The 22,098-nt window shown below is 43.7% G+C and overlaps 1 protein-coding gene across 2 annotated transcripts; it reads left to right on the top strand.

Moving 5' to 3' along the window:
* Nucleotides 1-1,934: 1,934 nt before the first annotated feature.
* Nucleotides 1,935-21,039, top strand: LOC120049544 (transmembrane protein 179B-like). Of its 2 annotated transcripts, XM_038995800.1 has the most exons (5): nt 1,943-2,408; nt 12,811-13,007; nt 16,092-16,229; nt 18,890-18,968; nt 19,886-21,039. In XM_038995800.1, exons 1-5 carry the CDS (start codon nt 2,301-2,303, stop codon nt 20,042-20,044), a joined length of 681 nt encoding a protein of 226 aa, XP_038851728.1. In that variant the 5' UTR covers nt 1,943-2,300; the 3' UTR covers nt 20,045-21,039. The 2 variants fall into 2 exon arrangements, with proteins under 2 accessions (XP_038851727.1, XP_038851728.1); XM_038995799.1 differs by having other exon boundaries at nt 1,935-2,408; nt 18,890-20,000.
* Nucleotides 21,040-22,098: the final 1,059 nt, after the last annotated feature.

The following is a 22,098-nucleotide window of genomic DNA, read 5'->3' as shown; positions in this document are numbered from 1 at the left end:
GACTGTCATCTTCCTTCCATATGTCGTCTCCCAGCCTGGGCTCCGTCACTCAGAGGGACAGTAAATCAATTATTTGTCTGGATAGGCCAGAAAATGTGACACGTCACTCGCTATGCAAATGTGGGGTCTGAAACCTGAGACTTTATGTCAGCTCCACTGACAGAGTGGTAGTGGAGAGCAGGTAGATGGGGCTTTCTGGCACTATAATGCACGGGACCCTACGACGTTCACAGAGCGCTTTTTACACCAAAAATGTCAGTCAGAACTGGTCCAAAACCAGTAAAAGTCCCAGATATATAAGGGACTTAATATTGACAAATACAAAAAAAAACATTCTTGCTATTTCATTACTTCAACAGAACGTTTCCTAAAAGTTCAAACATTGTTACATTTAATTAACATTTTTGGTAAAGTTCTAGGAACGTTCTCCAACTGGTTTGACATTGGGAAGGTTCTCATAGTTCAGAGAATGTTAAGAACGTAAACGCTAAAAAACAACGTTCCTCTGTGGGAATTTCAGTACTTCAGCATGACATTTCCTATAGGTTTCGTCATGGTTCTATTTAAAGTCATGTTCTCAAATTGTTCTGAGAATGAGTCTGTTCTGCACTTAGGGACTTTGAAGAAACCCTTAGTGGCAAGTCAATGTATTAAAACATGATGGTTTTAAAAAGCGGCTCTATTCTTATTCTTTAGAATTGCATTATATTCATTGCATTTATTTTTTGTTTCTAAAGTCTGTTATTTTGGAAAAACGTTTTTTTTACATCTCAAAATAGGATGCTGCCCCTTTAAGACAATTGTGTTCAAAAACAAGATATATAGCTGGCTACAGTAGGCTAGCCGTTAGCCAAAACAAATGCTAAAGTGTATTTTTGTAAATGTATTCTTGCAGATGATCAACAGTAGCTATCATATTGCTAGCATGTTCAATATTGAAGGTTTACTTTTGTAAATCACTTTCCCTAAAATAAATAAGCTTAGCGAGTAAATTGGTGCTTATTTTTTATTTTATATTTTTACGTATGTATCAACTTCTGTACGTAGTGGCGCTTGAATGAACGGCCAATCATATTGCTCAAATAGGAACAGCATGACTTTTCTGCGTGTCGTCATCAATGGTAGACTGACACAAGAGCTAAATGTTAAACCGGAATGCAAAAATGCGCTGAGAACTTACTGGCCCGGCAAATGCTGTCTCGCCACACCGTTTTCCAGCGGCTCTGTTGCATTTTTGCTTCCGTCCGGGTGGCACAGTGTACAAAACAATCTAGGTTTAAATCACACTGATGCCATGTCACAATACAAAATAAATGTGTTTGCGTGTTTAATGCCTAAGGAAATGAATCTCCATGTGTCCTATTTGTGCTTGGATATATAAAAAAAAGTTTACCCAAAACAACCTTGCAACGTTATTGAAAGCTTTATTAAAACACGTTTCGAAAAGAGAAAAAAACTATAATTTCCGTTCTAAGAGCTTTAATATAACCTCACAGTGAAACGTTCAAGGAATCAGAGTAAAACATTCTCAGAACCTCCATGCAACCTAAAAATAGAAGTACCCAGAAGAGGCGAACTGTTCACTTCTGCTCTCAAAACATAAACTTCCCCTTTTACTGGTCAGGAAACGTAGACCTTCGTTCCCACAACCAACATCAAACCAAAAACATACGTTCCCACAACGTTTAACGAACCAATTGTGTTTGTTTCGTTCTACTTTGATAGTGGGCTCAACCATTTCCTCAGGCAAACTATTGGACCTTTATTAATTGGCTGAAAAAAGTATAACTGATGCTCTCCCTTCTCATTGGCTCCTCCCTCCTCCCTCTCTCTCCCTTCTCCCTCTCTCTCCCTGATGCTCTCCCGCCTCCCTCTCCCCACATCCCTCTCTACCCCCTCTTTCCCCCTTCCCCATCACACTCTCACCCCCACCCCTTCATTTTTCTCTTAGCCAATATTGGAATTTTGGGGTCTCCAACAATCCTCCATTGCGCATCTAGAAATAGAGCAACCACCACAATATCCATGTCAAATTATTTGATGAGATTATCATTCAATTTCTTCACACCAGGACAGGGCAGGTCAAAGAGTTATTTTAGATAGTTATAGTTTGTATTGGACATTTCTCGATTTCTCCGGATGTATGCACCGGTGGTTTTCAACTGTGTCGAATTCGGAGGGAGTTCCAGAACGCAGTTATAAACGGTTGGAGCGCGTCCCGTTTGTAGTCTAGTCAGTCAGGCGGTCTGTTAGATCCCGGAGAGAGAGAGAGAGAGGGAGAGGGCTTGAGTAGGGGACAAATGATGGCAATAGCGAAGATACCGTGGCTACTTCTCCTCGAGATGGGATTGTACGCCAGTTGTTTCGTTTGTGGAATCGTCACGGCAGCGTCTCTCACTATCACACAGGTAAAGAAAGTGAAAAACGTTTGTCTTCTCATGTTAACTTTGCAAACACTGGTAGGCTAATGTTGCCATACTGTTTCGACTGGCTGTCTGCTTTGGACTGACTTGTATGTCGCAGTTGTACAAGTTTACTTTGATTTACTTTCCCGAGCTGACTCTTCTTTCTTGGAATCACCAGATAAAATGAGTTTGACTGGGGGAGAATAGTAGCCTCATTTGACGTCTTATGATTGAATAAGCGCTTTGTACATTAGGAGAAAGTAGGACCCTGGAAGTGTATGAAACGGGTCATATGACCGACTGCCTCGCTGCTTTCTCCTAATGCTGTACCAGTTTCACCATCCTAATTCTGTACCAGAATGGGTACGTGAAAACCCACTTAAAGCCATATTAACGCTATATTCATTCAACCGAGGCAGGGCTTAAAGGCAGGGCAATATGTAACTTTTTTGGGGCGACCAAATTCACATATAAAATGTGAGTTATAAATTCATCATTCTACTTGAAAGCAAGTCAAATCAGCTGTAGTTCTGTTATATGTGTGCTATTTATATGCTTTACCCTTATTAAGTATTGTTTTTGCGTCTTTAACTTTCGGTTTTGTACAACGTTGTACAACGTCTCTACACGAGACGATGTTATGTTCACGTAAACTGAAATTAGGCAAACTATTAAAAGAGTTTTAGCAACCAGGAAATGGTGGAGCGATTTCTGCATAGTGCAAGTTTAAGCTATTTCACCTAGTTCATGTTCAACCTACAATAGCCAACTGTCTACTTTCTATAGTGACACATGACCTCTCTTACAGCTTTCACTTGTTCCTGAAATATCAGTCCCGGGAAGTGTAGCTAAAGATGTGACACAGTCATGGCTGTGACTTGTGAGAGTGTAACTATAGTAACGTGGAACTAAAACCAAAGAGCTCTGATACAGACATGTAATCATGTGACCTGGCTGCGGTCTCCTGGTGTCAAATTATAAACCGCATGCTTTGAGTCAAGAGCAAAATGACCGAGACAAAGATGACAGAGTGTGGTGTTGATGGTATCCTTAATGAAATGATCAAATATACAGACAACAAATTCCAATTGGCTATACTAAAACTCTTTAACATTGTCTTTAGCTCTGGCATCTTCCCCAATATTTGGAACCAAGTACTGATCACCCCAATCCACAAAAGTGGAGACAAATTTGACCCCAATAACTACCGTGGAATATGTGTCAACAGTAACCTTGGTAAAATACTCTGCATTATCATTAACAGCAGACTCGTACATTTCCTCAATGAAAACAATGTACTGAGCAAATGTCAAATTGGCTTTTTACCAAATTACCGTACAACAGACCATGTATTCACCCTACACACCCTAATTGACGACCAAACAAACCAAAACAAAGGCAAAGTCTTCTCATGCTTTGTTGATTTCAAAAAAGCCTTCGACTCAATTTGGCATGAGGGTCTGCTTTTCAAATTGATGGAAAGTGGTGTTGGGGGTAAAACATACGACATTATAAAATCCATGTACACAAACAACAAGTGTGCGGTTAAAATTGGCAAAAAACACACATTTCTTTCCACAGGGTCGTGGGGTGAGACAGGGATGCAGCTTAAGCCCCACCCTCTTCAATATATATATCAACGAATTGGCGCGGGCACTAGAACAGTCTGCAGCACCCGGCCTCACCCTACTAGACTCTGAAGTCAAATGTCTACTGTTTGCTGATGATCTGGTGCTTCTGTCACCAACCAAGGAGGGCCTACAGCAGCACCTAGATCTTCTGCACAGATTCTGTCAGACCTGGGCCCTGACAGTAAATCTCAGTAAGACCAAAATAATGGTATTCCAAAAAAGGTCCAGTCGCCAGGACCACAAATTCCATCTAGACACTGTTGCGCTAGACACACAAAAAACTATACATACCTCGGCCTAAACATCAGCGCCACAGGTAACTTCCACAAAGCTGTGAACGATCTGAGAGACAAGGCAAGAAGGGCATTCTATGCCATCAAAAGGAACATACATTTCAACATACCAATTAGGGTCTGGCTAAAAATACTTGAATCAGTCATAGAGCCCATTGCCCTTTATGGTTGTGAGGTCTGGGGTCCGCTCACCAACCAAAACTTCACAAAATGGGACAAACACCAAATTGAGACTCTGCATGCAGAATTCTGCAAAAATATCCTCCGGGTACAACGTAGAACACCAAATAATGCATGCAGAGCAGAATTAGGCCGATACCCAGTAATTATCAAAATCCAGAAAAGAGACGTTAAATTCTACAACCACCTAAAAGGAAGCGATTCCCAAACCTTCCATAACAAAGCCATCACCTACAGAGAGATGAACCTGGAGAAGAGTCCCCTAAGCAAGCTGGTCCTAGGGCTCTGTTCACAAACACAAACACACCCCACAGAGCCCCAGGACAACAGCACAATTAAACCCAACCAAATCATGAGAAAACAAAAAGATAATTACTTGACACATTGGAAAGAATTAACAAAAAAACAGAGCAAACTAGAATGCTATTTGGTCCTAAACAGAGAGTACACAGCGGCAGAATACCTGACCACTGTGACTGACCCAAACTTAAGGAAAGCTTTGACTATGTACAGACTCAGTGAGCATAGCCTTGCTATTGAGAAAGGCCGCCGTAGGCAGACATGGCTCTCAAGAGAAGACAGGCTATGTGTACACTGCCCACAAAATGAGGTGGAAACTGAGCTGCACTTCCTAACCTCCTGCCCAATGTATGACCATATTAGAGAGACATATTTCCCTCAGATTACACAGATCCACAAAGAATTCGAAAACAAATCCAATTTTGATAAACTCCCATATCTACTGGGTGAAATTCCACAGTGTGCCATCACAGCAGCAAGATTTGTGACCTGTTGCCACAAGAAAAGGGCAACCAGTGAAGAACAAACACAATTGTAAATACAACCCATATTTATGGTTATTTATTTTCCCTTGTGTACTTTAACCATTTGTACATTGTTACAACACTGTATATATATATAATATGACATTTGTAATGTCTTTATTGTTTTGAAACTTCTGTATGTGTAATGTTTACTGTTAATTTTTATTGTTTATTTCACTTTTGTATATTATTATTACCTCACTTGCTTTGGCAATGTTAACACATGTTTCCCATGCCAATAAAGCCCCTTGAATTGAATTGAATTGAGAGAGAGACAGAGAGAGAGAGACAAAGATGACAGAGAGAGAGAGACAGAGAGAGAAAGTGAGAGAGAGAGAGACAGACAGAGAGAGAGACAGACAGAGAGAGAGAGAGAAAGAGAGAGACAGAGAGAGAGAGAGAGAGAGAGAGAGAGAGAGAGAGAGAGAGAGAGAGAGAGAGGGGGGGGGCATCAATTGGGTATGCTAGCTCAACACCAACAATTTAAAATAGGCTACTAAAATCATTCCAATCCCGATTAAAAGACAAATGTAGTTTAGCGGTATTAGAAGGACCTTCTTGACTTTAGGACCATGCAGACGCCTGGGAGCGGGAGGGAAGGCCATTTGTATGGCTGTCTTTATGGATAGCAGAGATCTTTATATAATCACGAGATGCTTATGTCTCTGCCCTAACAATATGAGTCATTGTTCCAAAGGCGGGAAGGCATGCAACAATCATAGGTCCAAAATAAGCCCATAGAAACGCATTGGGTTTATTTTGGACAGAGTTTGATGAGAGTGAAACCTCTCGCTTCGCCTCTTCCTCTCTGTGGAAAGCATCGACACAGCTGCAGGGAATAGCGGGGAATTTTTCTCAACACATCTCAGAGGTAAACATGTCTATAGTAGATGGCTTTGGCTAGGTAAGTGCTGATTGACTTGACGTGAAAATAGTGGACTTAACGCCACTCCATGGCGAAGGAAGTTTATGATTTACTTCACTAACGGAGTGTAGCCGAGACCAGGCTTTTTAAAATCTAGCTCCAACTACATTGATTCGACCACAGTGGCGTGTATTCATGGATGCCAAGGGAAGACTTCCCCCAAAAATGTAGTCTGTTTCATAATTTCCCAAGTGGCTTTCTCAATGGAGAAATCAATCAGAGCGAGAGAAACAGCGCCCCTCTGTCTCGGTATGTGTAGCCCATGTATCTGATGCTGTCTGGCCAAAAAAGAGTATTACATGTTTGCATTTTGCTGCCCGTAGCTTTAAATTCAATAGTAAGGGAAGCGAGCTAGCATTTGACCTTACAGATATATTTATAACTTGTCAGAAATGTCCAGATCAACTAACCCATGTTAGCTAATGTTTTTTAGCTAGGGTTTTTTAACCCATAGATATTGTTGTAATGTTTGAGTCAGTCAAATATCACATGAATACATATTAGGCAAGGCAAAAATGTATAGAACTGCAAGAAAATTTGCTTTAAAACAGCAACATTTTCTCCGCCAACCAGAAGGTTGTGAACAGTTTGTGTCGTGAACAGTGCTTGTCCCCATAGAAATAGATGTGGTGGGGCTTGAGTTGAAACGTTTTGGGGACCCCTGTGCTAAATGACTCAAATGTCAAAATGTAAAATGTGGTCCCGTGTGGCTCAGTTGGTAGAGCATGGCGCTTGCAACGCCAGGGTTGTGGGTTCGATTCCCACGGGGGGCCAGTACAAAAAAAGTATGAATGTATGTACTTGTAAGTCGCTCTGGATAAGAGCGTCTGCTAAATGACTTAAATGTAAATGTACATGTAAAATGTAAGCCTATGACATTGCACTGACATAGGCTTTCTCAAGCAAGCTAAACTGCCGAGGTTACTGCCTGTTTGAAAAATATATGTTACATTATATAACTAGTTGATATTATGGTTTCGATAAACTAATCTTAAATGGCACTTGTTTTTTATTGACTGAATATATATGTGGCAATTTAGAAATGAGGATTTCTTATCTGTAATGTTATGATAAATTAGGCATTGTTCCGCATTGTTGGCATATATGCCTATGTAACAGTATAACATTACGGCGTCCCCTCGCCCCGACGCGAACCAGGGACCTTCTGCACACATCAACAACGCATCGTTACCCATCGCTCCACAAAAGCCGCGGCCCTTGCCGAGCAAGGGGAAACACTACTTCTAGGTTTCAGAGCAAGTGACGTAACTGATTGAAACGCTATTAGCGTGTACCCGCTAACTAGCTAGCCATTTCACATCCGTTACACTCACCCCCCTTTCGACCTCCTCCTTTTCCGCAGCAACCAGTGAACCGGGTCAACAGCATCAATGTAACAGTATAACTTTATGGCGTCCCCTCGCCCCGACTCCGGCGCGAACCAGGGACCCTCTGCACACATCAATAACGGTCGCCCACGAAGCATCGTTACCCATCGCTCCACAAAGGTCGCGGCCCTTGCAGAGCAAGGGGAAACACTACTTCTAGGTTTCAGAGCAAGTGACGTAACTGATTGAAACGCTATTAGCGCGTACCCGCTAACTAGCTAGCCATTTCACATCCGTTACACCTAAATAATTGCACACAATTTTTTCTGGCATTGTGTTCTAAAAATATGTATTTTTTTAATTCCAGTACTCAAGTTCAATATTATTATTTATTATTATTATTAATTAATTTATTATTATTATTAATTTATTTATTATTATTATTAATTAATTTATTATTATTATTAATTTATTTATTATTATTATTAATTTATTTATTATTATTATTAATTTATTTATTATTATTAACCTACGAATAATTATTGTGTTTTGTTCATGAATATGGATCCGCCTTGTAAAGAAACAGTGTAGAATTGCATCAAATGGTTAAAAAAATAATAATAATAATAAAAGTAATATTTTTTTTTAACTTTCAGACAAAGTCAGGCGCCCATGTCTGAGCTAGTACGTAGCAGCTAATATCTTGTATGACATGTCTTTGTAGACATGAGGTGAATGTCCAGTCCCCTATTGACTGGGGTGAATGTTCAGTCTCCTATTACTGACTGGGGTGAATGTTAAGTCTCCTGTTGACTGGAGTGAATGTTAAGTCTCCTGTTGACTGGGGTGAATGTTCAGTCCCCTATTGACTGGGGTGAATGTTCAGTCTCCTATTATTGACTGGGGTGAATGTTCAGTCCCCTATTGACTGAGGTGAATGTTCAGTCTCCTATTATTGACTGGGGTGAATGTTCAGTCCCCTATTGACTGAGGTGAATGTTCAGTCTCCTATTGACTGAGGTGAATGTTCAGTCTCCTATTATTGACTGAGGTGAATGTTCAGTCTCCTATTATTGACTGAGGTGAATGTTCAGTCTCCTATTGACTCTGGGTGAATGTTCAGTCCCCTGCTGACTGGGGTGAATGTTCAGTCCCCTGCTGACTGGGGTGAATGTTCAGTCCCCTGTTGACTGGGGTGAATGTTCAGTCTCCTGTTGACTGGGGTGAATGTTCAGTCTCCTATTGGCTCTGGGTGAATGTTCAGTCTCCTATTGGCTATGGGTGAATGTTCAGTCCCCTATTGGCTCTGGGTGAATGGTCAGTCTCCTATTGGCTCTGGGTGAATGTTCAGTCTCCTATTGGCTCTGGGTGAATGTTCAGTCTCCTATTGGCTCTGGGTGAATGTTCAGTCCCCTGTTGACTGAGGTGAATATTCAGTCTCCTATTGGCTCTGGGTGAATGTTCAGTCTCCTATTGGCTCTGGGTGAATGTTCAGTCCCCTATTGGCTCTGGGTGAATGTTCAGTCCCCTATTGACTGGGGTGAATGTCCAGTCCCCTATTGACTGGGGTGAATGTCCAGTCCCCTATTGACTGGGGTGAATGTCCAGTCCCCTATTGACTGGGGTGAATGTTAAGTCTCCTGTTGACTGGAGTGAATGTTAAGTCTCCTGTTGACTGGGGTGAATGTTCAGTCCCCTATTGACTGGGGTGAATGTTCAGTCTCCTGTTGACTGGGGTGAATGTTCAGTCTCCTATTGACTGGGGTGAATGTTCAGTCTCCTATTGACTGAGGTGAATGTTCAGTCTCCTATTATTGACTGAGGTGAATGTTCAGTCTCCTATTATTGACTGAGGTGAATGTTCAGTCTCCTATTATTGACTGAGGTGAATGTTCAGTCTCCTATTGACTCTGGGTGAATGTTCAGTCCCCTGCTGACTGGGGTGAATGTTCAGTCCCCTGTTGACTGGGGTGAATGTTCAGTCTCCTGTTGACTGGGGTGAATGTTCAGTCTCCTGTTGACTGAGGTGAATGTTCAGTCTCCTATTGACTGGGGTGAATGGTCAGTCTCCTATTGGCTCTGGGGTGAATGGTCAGTCTCCTATTGGCTCTGGATGAATGTTCAGTCTCCTATTGACTGGGGTGAATGTTCAGTCTCCTATTGGCTCTGGGTGAATGTTCAGTCTCCTATTGGCTCTGGGTGAATGTTCAGTCCCCTATTGGCTCTGGGTGAATGTTCAGTCTCCTATTGGCTCTGGGTGAATGGTCAGTCTCCTATTGGCTCTGGGTGAATGTTCAGTCCCCTATTGGCTCTGGGTGAATGTTCAGTCCCCTGTTGACTGGGGTGAATGTTCAGTCTCCTATTGACTGGGGTGAATGTTCAGTCCCATATTGGCTCTTGGTGAATGTTCAGTCCCCTAATGGCTCTGGGTGAATGTTCAGTCCCCTATTGGCTCTGGGTGAATGTTCAGTCCCCTATTGGCTCTGGGTGAATGTTCAGTCCCCTATTGGCTCTGGGTGAATGTTCAGTCCCCTATTGGCTCTGGGTGAATGTTCAGTCCCCTATTGGCTCTGGGTGAATGTTCAGTCCCCTATTGGCTCTGGGTGAATGTTCAGTCCCCTATTGGCTCTGGGTGAATGTTCAGTCCCCTATTGGCTCTGGGTGAATGTTCAGTCCCCTATTGGCTCTGGGTGAATGTTCAGTCCCCTATTGGCTCTGGGTGAATGTTCAGTCCCCTACTGACTGGGGTGAATGTTCAGTCTCCTATTGACTGGGGTGAATGTTCAGTCTCCTGTTGGTTCTGGGTGAATGTTCAGTCCCCTTTTGACTGAGGTGAATGTTCAGTCTCCTATTGACTGGGGTGAATGTTCAGTCCCCTATTGGCTCTGGGTGAATGTTCAGTCCCTTATTGGCTCTGGGTGAATGTTCAGTCCCCTGTTGACTGAGGTGAATATTCAGTCTCCTATTGGCTCTGGGTGAATGGTCAGTCTCCTATTGGCTCTGGGTGAATGGTCAGTCCCCTATTGGCTCTGGGTGAATGTTCAGTCCCCTATTGGCTCTGGGTGAATGTTCAGTCCCCTATTGGCTCTGGGTGAATGTTCAGTCCCCTATTGGCTCTGGGTGAATGTTCAGTCCCCTATTGGCTCTGGGTGAATGTTCAGTCTCCTGTTGACTGGGGTGAATGTTCAGTCTCCTATTGGCTCTGGGGTGAATGTTCAGTCTCCTATTGGCTCTGGGGTGAATGTTCAGTCTCCTATTGGCTCTGGGGTGAATGTTCAGTCTCCTATTGGCTCTGGGTGAATGTTCAGTCTCCTATTGGCTCTGGGTGAATGTTCAGTCTCCTATTGGCTCTGGGTGAATGTTCAGTCTCCTATTGGCTCTGGGGTGAATGTTCAGTCTCCTATTGGCTCTGGGGTGAATGTTCAGTCTCCTATTGGCTCTGGGGTGAATGTTCAGTCTCCTATTGGCTCTGGGTGAATGTTCAGTCTCCTATTGGCTCTGGGTGGATGTTCAGTCTCCTATTGGCTCTGGGTGAATGTTCAGTCTCCTATTGGCTCTGGGTGAATGTTCAGTCCCCTATTGGCTCTGGGTGAATGTTCAGTCCCCTATTGGCTCTGGGTGAATGTTCAGTCTCCTGTTGACTGGGGTGAATGTTCAGTCTCCTATTGGCTCTGCGTGAATGTTCAGTCTCCTATTGGCTCTGGGCGAATGTTCAGTCTCCTATTGGCTCTGGGCGAATGTTCAGTCTCCTATTGGCTCTGGGGCGAATGTTCAGTCTCCTATTGGCTCTGGGGTGAATGTTCAGTCTCCTATTGGCTCTGGGGTGAATGTTCAGTCTCCTATTGGCTCTGGGTGAATGTTCAGTCTCCTATTGGCTCTGGGTGAATGTTCAGTCACCTATTGGCTCTGGGTGAATGTTCAGTCTCCTATTGGCTCTGGGTGAATGTTCAGTCTCCTATTGGCTCTGGGTGAATGTTCAGTCTCCTATTGGCTCTGGGTGAATGTTCAGTCTCCTATTGGCTCTGGGTGGATGTTCAGTCTCCTATTGGCTCTGGGGTGAATGTTCAGTCTCCTATTGGCTCTGGGGTGAATGTTCAGTCTCCTATTGGCTCTGGGTGAATGTTCAGTCTCCTATTGGCTCTGGGTGAATGTTCAGTCTCCTATTGGCTCTGGGTGAATGTTCAGTCTCCTATTGGCTCTGGGTGAATGTTCAGTCTCCTATTGGCTCTGAGTGGATGTTCAGTCTCCTATTGGCTCTGGGGTGAATGTTCAGTCTCCTATTGGCTCTGGGGTGAATGTTCAGTCTCCTATTGGCTCTGGGTGAATGTTCAGTCTCCTATTGGCTCTGGGTGAATGTTCAGTCCCCTTTTGACTGAGGTGAATGTTCAGTCTCCTATTGGCTCTGGGTGAATGTTCAGTCTCCTATTGGCTCTGGGTGAATGTTCAGTCTCCTATTGACTGGGGTGAATGTTCAGTCTCCTATTGGCTCTGGGTGAATGTTCAGTCTCCTATTGACTGGGGTGAATGTTCAGTCTCCTATTGACTGGGGTGAATGTTCAGTCTCTTATTGACTGGGGTGAATGTTCAGTCTCCTATTGACTGGGGTGAATGTTCAGTCTCCTATTGACTGGGGTGAATGTTCAGTCTCCTATTGACTGGGGTGAATGTTCAGTCTCCTATTGACTGGGGTGAATGTTCAGTCTCCTATTGGCTCTGGGGTGAATGGTCAGTCTCCTATTGGCTCTGGGTGAATGTTCAGTCTCCTATTGGCTCTGGGTGAATGTTCAGTCTCCTATTGGCTCTGGGTGAATGTTCAGTCTCCTATTGGCTCTGGGTGAATGTTCAGTCTCCTATTGGCTCTGGGTGAATGTTCAGTCTCCTATTGGCTCTGGGTGAATGGTGCTACAGCAACAAAGGTGATAATGGCTGGAGTCAATGTTGCTTGTCATTGCTGATCCTCACAGCACGTTAAAGGTTTTAAACGAATGTATAAATTCACTAATTAAGCTTTGCCATACCCTGGTTTAGCTGAATTGATGCCCCTGAGAGACAGAGACAGACAGACGGACAGAGAGAGACGGAGACGGCGAAACACAGACAGACAGACGGACAGAGAGTTCTTTGAACCACTATGACGGGTCATGTTGTCAATTCTGTGGATTTTCAGTCAATTTTAAACTAACAGTGATTAGTGATTGGTGACCCCCCCCCCGTCTCTGTCCAGGGGAGTTTCAGGGGTCTCTGTATCCTGTACGGGACAGTAAATCACAACTCGTCATCAGACTCCATATTGGTCCAGACCTCCAGCTCTCCCTCGCTCTGTTACTTTGTCTCTGCTATCTCAGTCTGTGTAGCAGTGTTCTGTTTCTCTATATCACTATACTGGATATATACATGCTGCCTGGATGGAGGGGTTAACAGGTGAGTGTTTCTCTATATATATATATCACTGTACATGTCTATCTATATACAGTGCATTGGGAAAGTATTCAGACCCCTTGACTTTTCCCCTATTTTGTTAGGTTACAGCCTTATTCTAAAATTGATTAAATTGTCCCCCCATAATGACATCACAATACCCCATAATGACATCTCAATACCCCATAATGACATCACAATACCCCATAATGACAAAGCAAAAACAAGATTTAAGAAATGTTTGTTAATATAAAAAAACTGAAATATCAGATTTACATAAGTATTCAGACCCTTTACTCAGTACTCTGTTGAAGCACCTTTGGCAGTGATTACAGCCTCAAGTCTTCTTGGGTATAGCGCTACAAGCTTGGCACACCTGTATTTGGGGAGTTTCTTCCATACTTCTCTGCAGATCCTCTCAAGCTCTGCCAGATTGGATGGGGAGCGTCGCTGCACAGCTATTTTCAGGTCTCTCCAGAGATGTTAGATCGGGTTCAAGTCTGGGCTCTAGCTGGGCTACTCAAGGACATTCAGAGACTTGTCCCGAAGCCACTCCTGTGTGGTCTTGGCTGTGTGCTTAGGGTCGTTGTCCTGTTGGAAGGTGAACCTTCATCCCAGTCTGAGGTCCTGAGCACTCTGGAGCAGGTTTTCATCAAGGATCTCGCTTGGCATTCAGGCCAAATAGTTCAATCTTGGTTTCATCAGACCAGAGAATCTTGTTTCTCATGGTCTGAGAGTCTTTGGGTGTTTTTTGAAAACTCCAAGCAGGCCGCCATGTTCCTTTTACTGAGGAGTGACTTCCGTCTGGCCACTCTACCATAAAGGCCTGATTGGTGGAGTGCTGCAGAGATGGTTGTCCTTCTGGAAGGTTCTCCCATCTCCACAGAGGAACTCTGGAGCTCTGTCAGAGTGACCATCGGGTTCTTGGTCACCTCCCTGACCACGGCCCTTCTCCCCCCGATTGCTCAGTTTGGCTGGGCGTCCAGCTCTAGGAAGAGTCTTGGTGTGTCCAAATTTCTTCCATTTAAGAATGGAGGCCACTGTGTTCTTGGGGACCTTCAATGCTGCAGATCTGTGTCTCGACACAATCCTGTCTCTAAGCTCTACGGACAATTCGACTTTGACTTCATGGCTTGGTTTTTGCTCTGACATGCACCATCAACTGTGGGACCTTGTATAGACAGGTGTGTACCTTTCCAAATCCTGTCCAATCAATTTAATGTACCACAGTTGGACTCCAATCAAGTTGTAGAAACATCTCAAGGATGATCAATGGAAACAGGATGCACCTGAGCTCAATTCCGAGTCTCATAGCAAAGGGTCTGAATACTTATGTCGATAAGGTATCTGTTTTTTATTTCATAAATTAGCAAAAAATTCTAAAAACTTGTTTTCGCTTTGTCATTATGGGCTATTGTGTGTAAATTGCTGAGTATTTTTTAATCCATTTTGGAATGAGGCTGTAACGTAACAAAATGTGGAAAAAGTCAAGGGGTCTGAATACTTTCTGAATGCACTGTACATGCTGCCTGTGACAAATTGACAATTTTGCTTCATGATTAAACTGCCATTTTTCCTTTATCATTTTTTCCATTAAAATAATAAAAAAAATCTAAATTCCATGTCAATACAGAATAATGGTCCTATTACTATAACCGCTAGGGTCGGGCAGTGACGTTCTCTCTACCTCAGTCAGATACCCTTGAAAGCGTCTCGGCTACGGCATGTTTGTTTGTCTGTAAGGGTACACTACAGCTACAGGGACGAAACCTTCTCTGGAGATAGTCTCGCTTTAGAAGTGCCCGTTCAGTGGCGCTTTGAAACTTACAGCCATCACTAAGCAACCAAAACTGTCAAATTAAATAATCTGGAACGGGGGAGACTGATTAGTTGTCGTACTTCCGAGAAACACAAACACCGGCATCTTTCATAGCGAGCTAGCGAGCTACGGAGATAAGAGGGGCACAGTATAGGCAGGTCGGCCACCAGTCTGACAGTCAGAACCGCGCGCTAGGCCAATCTGTATCTCTTAACGGAATGCAGACCGAACTCAACAGACCGAAGACTGAACACACACCATTAGCAAAGAGAAAAGCTGCACTGTGATTTTAATATATGTTAAAGGAATACTTCAGGTCTGTTATCTTCTTCCCCAGAGTCAGCTGAACTTGTGAATACCATTTGTATGGTCTCCGTGTCCAGTATGAAGGAAGTTAGAGGTCGTTTTGCGAGACAATGCTAACTAGTGTTAGCGCGCAATGACTGGAAGTCTATGGGTATCTGCTAGCATTCCATTTCATTAACAAGGCTTCTTTTCATTTAAACGTTTCAATTCGCTAGTCAGAAAAGTCCTTATAGCCCTCTCCCACTAGAATGAACCATATGCATCTTCTAGTGCTCTCTATTGATAGGCTAGGTGCCTGTCAGTCACAAAGTCAGCGCTGTCCCGCCTCTCGGTACCTGTTTTAATAGGCTAGGTGCCTGTCAGTCACAAAGCCAGCGCTGTCCCGCCTCTCGGGACCTGTTTTAATAGGCTAGGTGCCTGTCAGTCACAAAGCCAGCGATGTCCCGCCTCTCGGTACCTGTGTTAATAGGCTAGGTGCCTGTCAGTCACAAAGCCAGCGATGTCCCGCCTCTCGGTACCTGTTTTAATAGGCTAGGTGCCTGTCAGTCACAAAGCCAGCGATGTCAAGCCTCTCGGTACCTGTGTTAATAGGCTAGGTGCCTGTCAGTCACAAAGCCAGCGATGTCCCGCCTCTCGGTACCTGTGTTAATAGGCTAGGTGCCTGTCAGTCACAAAGCCAGCGATGTCCCACCCCTCTCTGTGTTATTTTGGAATCAGATTGAGTCAAGTCATTAGAATGTACCAGAAGCCACTAAAATAGAGCTCCGTCTGCAATTTCTTTTCCATTCTGTGGCTTTCCCCCCGATTTGGCTGGCTACTCCATGTACTTATGCGTAGATGTTGCCATTTTTAACCCATTATTATGTGCATTGTCCAACATTCCGCAATGTCTGTCTAACCTTATGACCTGTGAGTGTGTCTGTCATTCGTGTGTGTGTGTGTGTGTGTGTGTGTGTTTCCAGAGAGTGTCTATGGCTGAGCGTGACCCTGGTGGTGTGTGGAGTGTTTCTCTTCTTCCTCCTGGTGACGGGCTGTGTGTTGAAGATAGGAAGAGACTCTCTGTGTGACTCTGTCCTACACGCTGTCCCCAACATCACCAGGTACCATACACATCTACCTAAACTTGTATTAGCAAGAGCTTTTCTTCATATAAAATCTCTGAATGGTTTGAGTACTGCTACGGCCACCAATACAAACATCTAAGTTTACACACTCTACTGCCCACAGTTCTGAAAACATGACACATCTAAATAAGAAGTCTACTTGTATTGGTAGTAGTAGCAGTACTCACAAACCTATTAGAGTCGTATTGGTGGCCGTAGCAGTACTCTCAAACCATTTAGAGTCGTATTGGTAGCAGTACTCACAAACCATTTAGAGTCGTATTGGTAGCAGCAGTGCTCACAAACCATTTAGAGTCGTATTGGTAGCAGTACTCACAAACCATTTAGAGTCGTATTGGTAGCAGTACTCACAAACCATTTAGAGTCGTATTGGTAGCAGCAGTACTCACAAACCATTTAGAGTCGTATTGGTAGCAGCAGTACTCACAAACCATTTAGAGTCGTATTGGTAGCAGCAGTACTCACAAACCATTTAGAGTCGTATTGGTAGCAGCAGTACTCACAAACCATTGAGTCGTATTGGTAGTAGTACTCAAACCATTTAGAGTCGTATTGGTAGCAGCAGTACTCACAAACCATTTAGAGTCGTATTGGTAGCAGCAGTGCTCACAAACCATTTAGAGTCGTATTGGTAGCAGCAGTGCTCACAAACCATTTAGTCATATTGGTAGCAGCAGTGCTCACAAACCATTTAGAGTCGTATTGGTAGCAGCAGTGCTCACAAACCATTTAGTCGTATTGGTAGCAGCAGTACTCACAAACCATTTAGAGTCGTATTGGTAGCAGCAGTGCTCACAAACCATTTAGTCGTATTGGTAGCAGCAGTGCTCACAAACCATTTAGAGTCGTATTGGTAGCAGCAGTGCTCACAAACCATTTAGTCGTATTGGTAGCAGCAGTGCTCACAAACCATTTAGAGTCGTATTGGTAGCAGCAGTGCTCACAAACCATTTAGAGTCGTATTGGTAGTAGTACTCACAAACCATTTAGAGTCGTATTGGTAGTAGTACTCACAAACCATTTAGAGTCGTATTGGTAGCAGTACTCACAAACCATTTAGAGTCGTATTGGTAGCAGTACTCACAAACCATTTAGAGTCGTATTGGTAGCAGTACTCACAAACCATTTAGAGTCGTATTGGTAGCAGCAGTGCTCACAAACCATTTAGAGTCGTATTGGTAGCAGCAGTGCTCACAAACCATTTAGAGTCGTATTGGTAGCAGTGCTCACAAACCATTTAGAGTCGTATTGGTAGCAGCAGTACTCAAACCATTTAGAGTCGTATTGGTAGCAGCAGTACTCAAACCATTTAGAGTCGTATTGGTAGCAGTGCTCACAAACCATTTAGAGTCGTATTGGTAGCAGCAGTACTCAAACCATTTAGAGTCGTATTGGTAGCAGCAGTACTCAAACCATTAAGAGTCGTATTGGTAGCAGTACTCACAAACCATTTAGAGTCGTATTGGTAGCAGTACTCACAAACCATTTAGAGTCGTATTGGTAGCAGTACTCACAAACCATTTAGAGTCGTATTGGTAGCAGCAGTACTCACAAACCATTGAGTCGTATTGGTAGTAGTACTCACAAACCATTTAGAGTCGTATTGGTAGCAGCAGTGCTCACAAACCATTTAGAGTCGTATTGGTAGCAGCAGTGCTCACAAACCATTTAGAGTCGTATTGGTAGCAGCAGTGCTCACAAACCATTTAGAGTCGTATTGGTAGCAGCAGTGCTCACAAACCATTTAGTCGTATTGGTAGCAGCAGTGCTCACAAACCATTTAGTCGTATTGGTAGCAGCAGTGCTCACAAACCATTTAGAGTCGTATTGGTAGCAGCAGTGCTCACAAACCATTTAGAGTCGTATTGGTAGCAGCAGTGCTCACAAACCATTTAGTCGTATTGGTAGCAGCAGTGCTCACAAACCATTTAGTCGTATTGGTAGCAGCAGTGCTCACAAACCATTTAGAGTCGTATTGGTAGCAGCAGTGCTCACAAACCATTTAGAGTCGTATTGGTAGTAGTACTCACAAACCATTTAGAGTCGTATTGGTAGCAGCAGTGCTCACAAACCATTTAGTCGTATTGGTAGCAGCAGTACTCACAAACCATTTAGAGTCGTATTGGTAGCAGCAGTGCTCACAAACCATTTAGTCGTATTGGTAGCAGCAGTGCTCACAAACCATTTAGAGTCGTATTGGTAGCAGCAGTGCTCACAAACCATTTAGTCGTATTGGTAGCAGCAGTGCTCACAAACCATTTAGAGTCGTATTGGTAGCAGCAGTGCTCACAAACCATTTAGTCGTATTGGTAGCAGCAGTGCTCACAAACCATTTAGTCGTATTGGTAGCAGCAGTGCTCACAAACCATTTAGAGTCGTATTGGTAGTAGTACTCACAAACCATTTAGAGTCGTATTGGTAGTAGTACTCACAAACCATTTAGAGTCGTATTGGTAGCAGCAGTACTCAAACCATTTAGAGTCGTATTGGTAGCAGTACTCACAAACCATTTAGAGTCGTATTGGTAGCAGTACTCACAAACCATTTTGTAAACCAGTAGCTGTTTACACACTTTACAAACGTGTCAACATTCCTATTGCAAATGAATGAATTGTGGATTTACTCCCTCTATCTAGCTGTGAAGAGGCTCAGTCTAGGACCTGGATCAGTCCTTACACTGGAACACAGTTCTACACTGGACTGTACAACGCTGGGGTAGGTATTAACACACAGTACTACACTGGACTACACAGGGCTGGGGTCAGTATTAACACACAGTACTACACTGGACTATACAGGGCTGGGGTTAGTATTAACACACAGTACTACACTGGACTATACAGGGCTGGGGTCAGTATTAACACACAGTACTACACTGGACTGTACAGGGCTGGGGTCAGTATTAACACACAGTACTACACTGGACTGTACAGGGCTGGGGTCAGTATTAACACACAGTACTACACTGGACTATACAGGGCTGGGGTCAGTATTAACACAGTTCTACACTGGACTATACAGGGCTGGGGTCAGTATTAACACACAGTACTACACTGGACTATACAGGGCTGGGGTCAGTATTAACACACAGTACTACACTGGACTATACAGGGCTGGGGTCAGTATTAACACACAGTTCTACACTGGACTATACAGGGCTGGGGTCAGTATTAACACACAGTACTACACTGGACTATACAGGGCTGGGGTCAGTATTAACACACAGTTCTACACTGGACTGTACAGGGCTGGGGTCAGTATTAACACACTGGACTATACAGGGCTGGGGTCAGTATTAACACACTGGACTATACAGGGCTGGGGTCAGTATTAACACACTGGACTGTACAGGGCTGGGGTCAGTATTAACACACTGGACTATACAGGGCTGGGGTCAGTATTAACACACTGGACTATACAGGGCTGGGGTCAGTATTAACACACTGGACTATACAGGGCTGGGGTCAGTATTAACACACTGGACTATACAGGGCTGGGGTCAGTATTAACACACTGGACTATACAAAGCTGGGGTCAGTATTAACACACTGGACTATACAGGGCTGGGGTCAGTATTAACACACACACTTATGACATCACACTGCCCCGTATTCTTCTTCTTCTCTCTCCAGACTGCGGTGTGGGTGAACTTCTTTTTCTGGATTCTGATTGGCGTGCTGGTGGTGATCCAGAGAGGTCAAGGGTCAGAGTTCAGAATGACGGCGGCCGACCCCTTAGCCACGCCCTCTGAGACAGAACCTTTCTTCCCGCGCCCGACCCGGCCCCAGTGACTCATAACCGTCTCGCCTTACGACCTGTTGGCTAGACACGTGTGGATGTGTGCAAACACATGACGGAGACATGCACACACACACACACGGGGGACGGACACACACACACGGGGGACGGACACACACGTACTCCTCACTGTCTGACCTGTTAGTAGAGAATGAATGAACCTCACCCTGTGTATGTTTTCAGAGAGAGTCCTCCTCACACACACACGTACTGTTCCTGGGGTCAGTGTCTATGCGGATCTCTGGTTCTGAGTACTGCGCCCCAGTGAAGCAGAGATGGCCTAGCTGATTTAAGGCAGCATCTGTCTCTTCACTGGGCTAAAGGATTTAACAAACATATACCATTGGTAACACGTAGTGCCACTGTAGCTTGCTCTGTGGTCCCTCCATCCACAGTCTTTTCTCTGTGGTCCCTCCATCCACAGACCTTTCTCTGTGGTCCCTCCATCCACAGTCCTTTCTCTGTGGTTCCTCCATCCACAGTCTTTTCTCTGTGGTCCCTCCATCCACAGTCCTTTCTCTGTGGTCCCTCCATCCACAGACCTTGCACTGTGTGTGTGTGTGTGTGTGTGTGTGTGTATCCCACTACGGACCACTGCCAAACCAAGGCTACTGCACCACAGTCAGCTTTCAGCAATGTCACACTGTCCTACAGACAGACAGACAGACAGACAGACAGACAGACAGACAGACAGACAAGACAGACAAGACAGACAAGACAGACAAGACAGACAAGACAGACAAGACAGACACACCTTATGTCTTCCTGACTACTAAGACACAAAGCAACCATTTTGTTACTGCGTTCCCTTTCTGCCTGCACTTACTTAGATTCTTTTTTTAATTATTAAAAAGCAAAAACATGTATTTTGTTTGAGTGAATGAATTATTGTTGCCATTTGCTGATACTGTATCGTTGAATCTTTTTTACAGAGCTTTATTAAAACAGGTATCGACCATCCAATTAAAGATACATTTTGTTTGTCAGATATTCTTAATCCTTTCCTTCATTTTTGTTCTTTATTTCATTCTGGTTGGGGCAACCTTGGTGCTGCTGTAGAGATCAAGGGCTTACAGGCTTTTTATTTAGCACTACACTAACACACCAGGAGTTTTGATTGGACAGATTGAGAATCATACTGTGTAGACAGGAGATTTGATTGGACAGATTGGGAATCATACTGTGTAGACAGGAGATTTGATTGGACAGATTGAGAATCATACTGTGTAGACAGGAGATTTGATTGGACAGATTGAGAATCATACTGTGTAGACAGGAGATTTGATTGGACAGATTGAGAATCATACTGTGTAGACAGGAGATTTGATTGGACAGATTGAGAATCATACTGTGTAGACAGGAGATTTGATTGGACAGATTGAGAATCATACTGTGTAGACAGGAGATTTGATTGGACAGATTGAGAATCATACTGTGTAGACAGGAGATTTGATTGGACAGATTGATAATCATACTGTGTAGACAGGAGTTTTGATTGGACAGATTGATAATCATACTGTGTAGACAGGAGTTTTGATTGGACAGATTGGGAATCATACTGAAGATTATGGAGGGTGTAAGGCCTAATTAGACCCTCTGATAGCCCCTTCAACCGAGTCAGCAAGACTTCAGAGCGAAGTGCTATCCCGACACCCACTGCGATATGTTTGGAGTTAGCGCATTTTCATATCAAATAACGGAGAGACATTACTAATTTTATATGCCGTGTGCAGTTGTTTGTCTGATTTTGAGACTTGACACATGTAACAGACAAAATACTTCCCAAATGAAATGTTACTGAGGTTTATACCTTGTAAAACGAGAGCGAGAACAGATTAGGGTTGAATGGCGGGAACTCGGTTACTGAGATTTACCGCCCCCAAACCACTCCCTTTCCCAGGTTAAATAACTGCGAGAAACCGGAAAACGATAATACATTATTTATATGAACGGCACGGGTGTGAAATGGAACTGCTAAATGATGTTATGTCTAAATCTGGCTTCTCCCACGTCGGCATGATAAATCAACGTTTAGGGTGGGGACACA

This window comes from Salvelinus namaycush, chromosome 6 (assembly GCF_016432855.1).
Source record: "Salvelinus namaycush isolate Seneca chromosome 6, SaNama_1.0, whole genome shotgun sequence".
Lineage (NCBI taxonomy): Eukaryota > Metazoa > Chordata > Actinopteri > Salmoniformes > Salmonidae > Salvelinus > Salvelinus namaycush.
This window is presented reverse-complemented; position numbering and strand designations above follow the sequence as displayed.